The sequence below is a fragment of the Octopus sinensis genome, linkage group LG10 (genome assembly GCF_006345805.1).
Source record: "Octopus sinensis linkage group LG10, ASM634580v1, whole genome shotgun sequence".
Lineage (NCBI taxonomy): Eukaryota > Metazoa > Mollusca > Cephalopoda > Octopoda > Octopodidae > Octopus > Octopus sinensis.
In genome coordinates this window covers 55014688-55025230 of record NC_043006.1, presented here as the reverse complement: position 1 = coordinate 55025230, position 10543 = coordinate 55014688, and the positions used below count along the sequence as shown (strand labels likewise).

General features: G+C 36.0%; 1 protein-coding gene across 2 annotated transcripts in view; it reads right to left on the bottom strand.

Annotated features, from left to right (window-relative positions):
• Nucleotides 1-3195: 3195 nt before the first annotated feature.
• The window catches only part of LOC115216686 (probable protein phosphatase 2C 58), a 35084-nt gene continuing 27736 nt past the window's right edge, over nt 3196-10543 (bottom strand). For both annotated transcript variants that reach the window (XM_029786199.2, XM_029786200.2), the window contains 6 exons: nt 10030-10193; nt 8213-8312; nt 7097-7331; nt 5176-5305; nt 4498-4591; nt 3196-3910 (listed from right to left, as the gene is read on the bottom strand). In XM_029786199.2, coding sequence (XP_029642059.1) covers nt 3674-3910; nt 4498-4591; nt 5176-5305; nt 7097-7331; nt 8213-8312; nt 10030-10193 — 960 coding nt within the window. In that variant the 3' untranslated portion in view covers nt 3196-3673. The remainder of the gene's footprint in view (nt 3911-4497; nt 4592-5175; nt 5306-7096; nt 7332-8212; nt 8313-10029; nt 10194-10543) is intronic.

Genomic DNA, 10543 nt, shown 5'->3' with positions numbered 1-10543 from the left:
TACACAGCTCAATAGTAACAATTGCAGGCAAACTAATGGATAGAATCGCAAAATATTTAGAATAAAAATAATAGGCCTATCTCTCAATTACTACTAATGAACAGAATCACAATAGGCCTATCTTTCAACTACTGGTATTTGTTCACCCGAATTGCTGCTTTCTTCATCACTTTGATTATCTAAATCACTCTCATTGTATGCATATGGTTAAGCTTTTCGTCTGGAGAATAAATATCCTCAACTGTAGAGAGTCTAGGTCTTGCTCATTTATCATGACTAAGTGCTGGGTTCATCACATGCTAGTTTCATCCACAAAATAATTTTTCTTTTTCCGATTAGAAACAACTGCGGGGGACACCATTTAACAAGTCATAAACACACTTCACTACAAAGCTGCAACATGATCGATTGTCTATTTTTAGTATTTTATTTTTCTACGTGTTATTCATTACCGCTTTTAAGGGAATCTCGTAGAGATTAGGTAGACCCAGGAAAACCTGGGACGAGGTGGTGAAGCACGACCTTCGACCATTAGGTCTCACCAAAGCAATGACTAGTGACTGAGACCTTTGGAAGTATACTGTGCATGAGAAGACCCAGCAGGACAAGTGAGGCCATAGCCCGTGGCCTCTACCTGGGATGTAGCCAGCCTACTTAAGCATACCTTTCCTTCTTCAGACACAAAAACTCTGCTTACGAAGACCTGTTGAGGCAAGTGAAATCGCTCAAAAAGCAATGGAAATTGAAGTTGTGATACCAGTGCCGGTGGCACATAAAAGAACCATCCGAACATGGCTGTTGCCAGCGCTGCCCTGACTGGCCTCCATGCCGGTGGCACGTAAAAACCATCGACTACACTCAGAGTGGTTGGTGTTAGGAAGGGCATCCAGCTGTAGAAACACTGCCAGATCAGACTGGGCCTGGTGCAGCTTCCTGGCGTCCCAGACCCCAGTCAAACCATCCAACCCATGCTAGCATGGAAAATGGACGTTAAACGATGATGATGATGATATTCCTGCTATACCAGAGACAGCATGATAAGTTTAATAATAATAAAGCAGACAGAAAACTAAGTTCTAACTTTCTTATTAAGCCCTTCACTCCATCCATCTGGAGGCCAGTGATGACCTTCCTCCACTGTTTTTGACACTGAACTGCCTCTCCTACTTCTCTCCAGTTGAATCCCTGCTTTTTCACCTCTGCCCCAGAATCCCAGCACATGTTTTCTAGAGGGAAGCCTTCTAAATATTGTTGCTTTTTGAATGGTGATCAATTTTGTAACACTTTTCTGGGGAGAGGTGCTGGTTCCAGGTGGTCCTTATTAGTCTCGCTTCTATCCCTTAATCTGTCATGCACCGGAGGCTTGACCAAGAAATCAAGCTCTGCTAGTATAGCTTTCAGAGTCATTGAGGCATATAAGCCACCACACCACAATGACTACTCCTATGGTGGTATCAGTTTTGAATAAGCATAAAATAAGGTTAGTTGGTCAGATCAGACATGAAATGATTAACATGCTCAACCATCTGATATAGATTATTTTCCCAATGGCAAATGACAGTAGAGCCCCATATATTAAGTTGCACAAAGTGGGAGTCCAAGTTTATTACATCAGCTTATCTATCTAGTTTTATCTTTGCTAGCTTGTGTTAATCCTTTAGTATTCAAATTTGTTTGTCTAATGTAATGCATATTTATTCACATGGTTTAGAATCATGCATTATCTTGTAGCTTCAAGATTTCTATGATGTGATTGTTTATTTTTGGAATGACATTCTAGAGTAGGTATGAAAGGTCAGATATGGATGGCTTAAATGTGAAAGAGTTAAAAACAAAATCTATGGTAAAACAGAACATAGCAGAAACAGTCAGAGTTATAGCTATATACCATTGGTAACAAATTGTAGGAGTGGCTGTGTGGTAAGTAGCTTGCTTACCAACCACATGGTTTCGTGTTCAGTCCCACTGCGCAGTGCTTTGGGCACTACTATAGCCTCAGGCCGACCAAAGCCTTGTGAGTGGATTTGGTAGATGGAAACTGAAAGAAGCCCATTGTGTATATATATATATGTGTGTGTGTGTATATCTTTGTGTCTGTCCCTCCAACATCACTTGTCAACCAATACTGGTGTGTTTACACCCCTGTAACATAGCGGTTCACCAAAAGAGACCGATAGAATAAGTGCTAGGCTTACAAAGAATAAGTCCTGGGAGTCAACTAAAGGCAGTGCTCCAGCATGGCCACAGTCAAATGACTGAAACAAGTAAAAGAGAAATTTGGAAAAGCAGTTTTCCTTAGAACAACTAAAAGTCTTTGGGTGCTACCTGAAACAGACTTTTCTTCATGACAAAGTAATTTTATCCTCCTTGTGAACTATTGCTTTGTTTCATTATTATCTGCCAATGTAGACAATAACTAGTTTCTTTAATTTTTACAAATCTTAACTGATCTCACTAGAGATCAGCTTAAGAATATTTTCAAGGTAAAAAATAAAATTATAATAATAAACACACACAAGAAGAAAAAACAACACGCACAAAACAAAGAAAAAAACTAAATAAAATAAAATAAGCAAAAACAGATTCAAAATAGTTAATGACCTGCAAAATACATTTTTTATCTTTATTATAATGTTCCCCCACCCAATATCTTTGATACAAAAAAATATTCTTCAGGTCATAACAGCTACAACCCGATACATAAATGTATTAACTACAAACAGAAGTTCTAAATGAAGCTGAAAAGAGTTAACGATTGCAAGAAGCAGGACATGCTAGAAGAGTAAACAGCATTTAGAGCTGTTCATACTATAAAAATGATTGGACTGTTCATTACAGCAAATGGCAGACATCTACATAGCCTGGCTGGTCTTCTACCCAGTCGAATGATTTCCACATGCCTTATATATATATATATATATATATATATATATATATATATATATATATATATAAATATATACATACATATACATATACACATATATATATATATCTTCATACACACACATACATGAGAGTCTAAGGATTATCACTCTATAATGAGTGTCTATATGTTGTATGATATAATTATTAATAATGATGCATTAATGAAAAATTCATATCCAACTCTAATAGTTGACTTGTGGAAAGAATTTTCAATTATTTCCAAGCACTTTGCTAATGTTAAATGATTGCAAAGCTAAGGTGATTGTGTGTATTATATATACACACACCCATACATATATGTGTGTGTGTGTATATATATATATATTCATTAGATGACAAAAGAAATGCAGAATTTAATCTAGAAACATTTTTTTTTTATCCATTGGCTTTTATTAATAATGAATAACTCAGCCATAAATAGGAAGAAAATGGCAATAATAATAATCAATTATAGTAAATAAAACTTTCCATGTGGTAACTTAGAACCAGAGAAAGCAAATAAAAACATTAAGGTTAAATAAAAAAATAAATTTCAGTTTTTTTTAATCTAAAAGAAAATAAATAAAATAATTCTTTTAATAGTTAAGAAATTCCAAATTGGTGATATTTCCAATATTTTGCCAACTATCAGAGTGATGTAATGATTCTTTCAAATTGTGCAAATAATTCTATGAATGACGAAGCTTACATCCATTAATGTAAGCCATGGTCTCGAGGGAGGGAGGGAAAAGATTTCAAATAAAAATTAATTATCATCATCTTCAGTCTTTGATCGTTTTGATGATGGCTGAGAATCTACATCTTCAGACGGTGTCGCCTCCACTTTGTTGCTGTTTCGTGTATCTGGAGAATTTTCTTTCTGTTCTGAGGTTCGTTTTTTACCACCAATATTTCTCTTTTTGAAGTCAACAATAAGACAGGTCATGTTGTCACAGCCAGTGCCATCACCCATTGTGTTTGGAGCTAGGCAATAATCAAATATCTACAAAATACAAACAACAAATCTCAGATTAAGTTCATGATTATTTCAGTCAAGATTTAGAGAAACAAATATAAAGCAAAAATTGATGGCTGAGAAAAAAACCAAAAACAAATGCTCAATACATAAAAAAATCCATTCCTCTTGATAGGAACATATTCTCCCAAACTTAGTTCTGTACTCTCCTTATGAAGAGAAAAGAAATTAGTAGAAAGATTAATATAGTTTCACTTTTCACATCAAGCAATCTGTAAGTGGTCGTTTAACTTGCTAGAAATAGCAACCAAGTGTCCCTCGTTATACAACCTACTGTCTTAAAAAAAGGATATAATGTAAATCTAAATTAAACAGCTTGAAGAAAAAAAATGATAGCTGCAACTGGAGTACCTTGGATTAAAAGTCAGCTTGACTTTTAATCAAAGGTACAGTAATCACATCTCACTGACCAATATGACTGACAAAAAAACTTAAGCACCCATTCCATTATATAAAAATTACTTATCAATGAGAAAGATGGGAAAATCAATGTTTACAACAAATAGCAGAACTGATTGGTGAGACAGGCTGAAAGTAACTGACTGTTAATTTACCTCTTCACAAATTGCCGATAAATTTGGTTTTCTATTAGGATCTTCAAGTCGTTCCTTAACAAAATCAACCACTTCTTGACTAGACATAAAATTCCTGTAAGAAGAATTAAAACATGCATAATTAAATATCAAATTCTGACAAGTTAGAAAGAATGGGTAGGTATTTTTGTTAGCAAGTAGTATTTTAGTTTCTTCAAGGAGTAGTAATCTTGCTCATTGCAAGTACTCAACTCAGTTGATTCCAGCTGACAGCATCTAGTAAAGATTCTGCATCCAGGGTTAGTTACAGAGTAGATCTCTTTGTAAGCAAGAAAGTAAATGTGACATCAATGATTGATGACAGACTGACATCCAGTAGTGTCATTAAAGATCTCAAAACAACTGGTAGAGGTGGTGTTCCTTGATAGAGTGAGGCTTTAGTAATATAAATTTTGTGGTCTACCATGAGTTAGTTGAGGAGCAATGCCACTCTAGCTTATATGCCAATACACCACCTAAACCTTGAGTACTTCAACAAATTCACTGCTGCAAGCATTTGGAGCAGGACTCTGGTCGTAGGATAATTTCTTGCTAGTAGTATCAGTACTCTGAAAAAGTGGCATAGGTGCTAACCTTACCCTGACTAAACGAAAAAAAATCTTATTAAAGAAGTGAAGAAAGCAAAGTCAGTGTATTTACCATATTCCATCACATGCAAGAACAAGAAACTCATCATCTTCACTTAAAGTCCAACTTTGGAGATCTGGCAGTGCTGTTATCATTTGTTGCTCAGGTGGTAATTCAGTAAATTGTTTATAGGAATGGTCCCCTACAAAGCAAAAAACAAAACAAGGTTATTTTAATCAGATATGTCCAAGAATGAAAGCAATCTCAGTAGGTAATAGATAGTCACTACTTTATAGAAAATTGAAAGGTTCAGCAGTTTCACAAACTCATATACAACCAAACATGTCCACAATTTATGTGTATGTATAATATATATACCAGCATATATATATATATATATATATATATATAGTAGATGGGGTGTTGCACTCACAACTGTGATATCATGGTTTCAATTCCTAGACCGGGTGGTGCATTGAATTCTTGAGCAAAATACTTCATTCCACATTGCCCTGCAATTACTTCACCTGATATGTGATACACCGTGCACCTGCCCAGGCAATGTCAATTTGATGGGAGGTGAGTTAATGTGCAGCACATACATTTGATTATTATAAACAAATCATTTGTGCATATTGTTCGGCAAAAGTTGAACAATCATATGTTGTCTTCAATGGGAGAGTCCACCACACACACACACACACATATATATATGTGTGTGTGTGTGTGTGTCAGCTGTCTTCCAACAGACTAGTGCCAGGGCCACAGTCCACACATCACAGCTCTAATTGAGGACCCTACTGCACATTCTAAAAGACTGTGCTTAATTGTATAGGGTACACTGTGACAGCCTGAGTATGTATGTTACAGATGAATATACAGCAAAGTGCAAATTCAATTATTATTTGGCTGTCAATTACTTCCCTTGAAAATTAGAAACTATAATTTGATTTTGAATAGTGATCCTCAGCTGTTTCTCAACCTGAGTTGTATACATACTAAGAATTACTCAGAGATGCCATTCACTTGAACAACAACAGTTAAGTTAGTGTTAACAATGATTAATTTACACCATAAGTGAATGCAACTAAATATTGCTTTACTGCTTCACTCCACTGAGAATCGGTGATTAATTATAATAACGTTGATTTATAAAATTGGTCAGAAGACAGAGCAGTGACTATAGCCTTGAAAATTTTCCCAAGTTAGTCAGAGTGATGCAGTTCATGTGTAACTCAAATATTTTCAAGGCAGGAAGTGAATGAAGAATCTAGTAAATTCTACTAAACAGCAACTCTAAAAATCAGGAAGGGTTCAAAAGCAAGCTTAAATACAAAGAAAATGTGAAGTTGTGGCATTCACTTCTTTTCTAAAGGCATCAATCAGCTGAGTAAGTGGTATCAATAGAAGCAGATTAACAAGCTTACTGTTTGTATGGAATCTGCAATATTTGCACATCATCATCATCATTTAATGTCCGCTTTCCATGCTAGCATGGGTTGGACGATTTTGACTGAGGGCTGGCGAACCAGATGGCTGCACCAGGCTCCAATCTTGATCTGGCAGAGTTTCTACAGCTGGATGCCCTTCCTAACACCAACCATTCCGACAGTGTAGTGGGTGCTTTTTATGTGCCACCAGCACGGGCGCCAGTCAGGCGGTACTGGCAACGACCTCGCTCGAATCTTTTTACACATGCCAGTGAAGCGACATCATAATAACAATAATGTATAGAATGTCAATTACGTGTAAAGTTTATTTTTTCACATTGATCAGCACATTGTTCAGTATGAATGCAGTAGAAAGGAAACCACATAACCACATCATGTACCTAACTACATGTGCTAGCCATGATTCCCATTAGCCTACATATTTTATAAATATTGTACAACCTTACCTGTAGGACTACAAGACCTAAAATAAAAATAGTTGAAATTTTACAGAAAGAATGAAAATCAGGAGAGAAGATGGGAATTGTCAAAATGAAAATTACCAATTGCTCTTGACAGATTAAGTCCTCCATTGACACGTCCATCACTTGTAACTTTACCACCAGCTGCCTCAATACGAGACTTCTCGGCCTCGTCTTCAGGTTTATGGTCAATTGAGAGATCATTAGCTTTGCCGTTGCTACATAAGACACAGCGTGAGTCGCCAGCATTAGCTACAACCAGCCGTTGTCCTTTTAACAGAGCAACAACGGCAGTACAACCACTGTCCATTCCAGGCTAAAAATAAAAGTAAAAAGCTTTTAATTAGAAGAAACAAAAAATTTCTTAACTAAACCATAATGAAAGATGCTGAAAAGTTCCTGGATTTGGTTAAAAGAACATACAGGAGGATCAATTATGATTTTATTGAAAATATTTCCCTCTCAGATTCACACACTTAGTGCAGTGGTCCTTCAGTTTTTCTAAGCCCTGTGAAAGAACTCAGAAAGTTGGGCCTCCAACCAGACCTTTCATAACCCTTTTGTTACCAAATTTATTTTGAGATGCTCAGTGTTTCTTTTAATTAATTTTAAATATAACAAAGAATTTCGTAAAATTGATTGAATAGGCCTTTCATCAAAGACCTATTCATGATTATTTCATCTTATGTGGCCAAACTGCTAAAACTGACAGCTAAATATTCCTCAGATCATTACACCTTCTGACACAAGGAAGCGTATACTGGACAAGAAACTTTGATGTCCCACAAAAGATGAAATAATCATGAATGGGTCTTTGATGAAAGGCCTATTCAATCAGGCCTAACCTAGCACTAAACAAAAGAAGCCAACCTTATTTAACACGTTCTAGGCCAAATCTACCATATTAAAAAGGAGGACATCTTATATAATTTGTGATGTCTGAAGGAAAAAAGATGAATCGGTCACATTTGGAATGCCTTTTATAACAAATCTAGTCAATCAGGGTTGACTTACAACTAGATAAGAACTAACCATAACTTAATAATGTTGGTTAAATACTGATCAATATATGGTGGATTGCAAAACCAATACAGAAATTGTTTTTTCTCAAAAAACCATTGTTGTGAAAGTTTAATGGGGAAAAAAAAATTAACACAAACAAAACAGAATGGAGAAAATAGGCCTAGGTATACATACCTCTTCACTGTCTTTCATTAAATTCTGGTTATCATAATCATCTTCCTCATCATCATCTCCTTCATCTTCTTCATCTAGGCCATTGTCATCACTGCTGTCGCTGAACAGAAAACACATTAAGATAAAGAACAATGATAAACTGTTTGTAAGTTAACAAAAGGAGAAACAATACGTATGGCTGCTACACAGCCTCTCTAACTGGTAAGATTAATGCAGTCAATTACAGACAAATTGGTAAACTTGTTAGAGCACCAGGTAAAATGCAGTGGTATTCGGTCCAGTTCTCTGCATTCCAAGTTTGAATCTTGCAGGGGTCAATGCTACCTCTCATCCTTTGAAGGTCAATAAAAAAATACCAATTCAGGATCATCATCATTTAACATCAGTTTTCCTTATCGGCATGGGTTGGACAGCTAAACAGGAAATGGCATGGCCAGGGACTGCACCGTGCTCCATAGTCCGTTTTGGCATGGTTTTATAGCTGGATGCCCTTCCTAATGCTAACCACTTTATAGAGTGTACTGGGTACTTTTTATGTGGCACCATCACCACTGCTTTTTGCATGACACCAACACCAGTGCATTTTATGTGGAACCAGCACCAATGCTTTTTACATGACACCTTGGTTTTAGGATATCAACACTGTTGTGGTGGGTGGGATTGACAAAAATGTAAGACCATTGGACCAGCTGTCTTTCAATAATTGTTCCTATTTTTTTGCAAGAAGGACTCAAATCCCAGCATGGCCCACCTGGTAGGAGACTACCTGTGACACAGTTTAATCCTTTTGTTACCAAATTTCTGTTAAAACATTGCTTTTGCTACAATTAATCTTCGAAATAATGAGAATTTACTAAACAGCTATCATTATTATTAAGCCAGTGTTTAGAACATAAATTAACATGAAAATTTTAGGGAATGTTTTAAAATAGATCACTTTAAAATATAGAGAATGTATCATATAACTAGAGGTGGTCTCAAGCAGGTTGGTATCATAACAGTTATCACCACCATTTGACACCTTAGAAGCCTTTAGCAGAGTCTTCTCTGTTGCAAGTATCAAGTATTCAGGCTAGGTCATTGATTTGAAGAAACTTTCCCTTCCACTAGAATTGGGAGTCCTATAAAGAATCATGGGTACTACACCCTCTCCTGGCTAAAAGAAAAAGAGTTTCTATTTAGTCTGAACATTCTGAAGGTTGTCATGTTTAAAATAAACTAAGATGAGGTGCAGTCTTACAAGAAAGATTCAATGAAATGTTAAGTGAAGAATCTAGAGTGATAGGAGAGATGTGTGTTGGATAGAGATGCTATGCTACAAGCTATATCAGAAGGGAAATGTAGTTGTAGTGATGCAAGAGGTACAAAGAGGAAAACCACATCAATGAACTAGAAACTGTAAAGTTTTAGTAATGAGTGAGTCAATCCAATGAGTCTTCTTATGAAGATAGTCCAGGATGTTTGTATGTGCAGCAGGAGATGAAGTATTTTTCTGTATTTTCTAGTTCCAAAGAATAATTCTAAACTTTAACAGTTTTGGCACTGCTATGTAAGATTGCCTTGAGAGATCATCAGAGATTGCAAGGTCAAGCTATTATGGTGACTTCCAATTGTTTGTTGTCCATGAGATAGCATCATGTGCAAACTAAAAGATGTCTTTACACAAGGTAGATCTGAGAAGAGATGTTGTGGTGATTTCACTTGCATCATAAGATGTTTTGCTTGACACACTGGCATAGAGATTAAGAAAGGTCAACTCAAGCAAAGAAAAAAATTTGTTAGGAAATTCAGAATTCAAAAATTAAATTTCTCCTTACCCTTCATATTCTTCATCAGACTCATCTAATTCACTATCTTCCTCATCGTCCTCTTCTTCATCTTCATCATCATCATCCTCAATTTTTCCTTCCATATCACCTTCCTCACCTGTATAGAGAGACTTTTTTTTCGGAGAACATCCAGAGCTGCCTGGCTGGGGTTCCTGAAATGGTAAAAGTTGAGAAATTAGAATAAAGCTTTAACCATGAAGAATGAAGTGTCTTATTAACATCTAACATCAAAAGCATGTTAATCTAGCTGCTCACTGAGACCACTTCATATAAGCATCCAGTAATATATTTTTAGGATAGAAAATTGAGTGAGAAAGAGGGAATTTATGGCATTCATGACATTACCTCAGGGGCAATAGCAACATATAGAGTATTGGCAATAAAGAGGAAACAGTAATAGATGGGAAAACGATATCCTACAGAAAGTAGGATATCATTACAAAAGATTGCCAAAGATGCGGGAGTAGTCAACAAACTCCAATCAATATGGCAATTGAAGAGG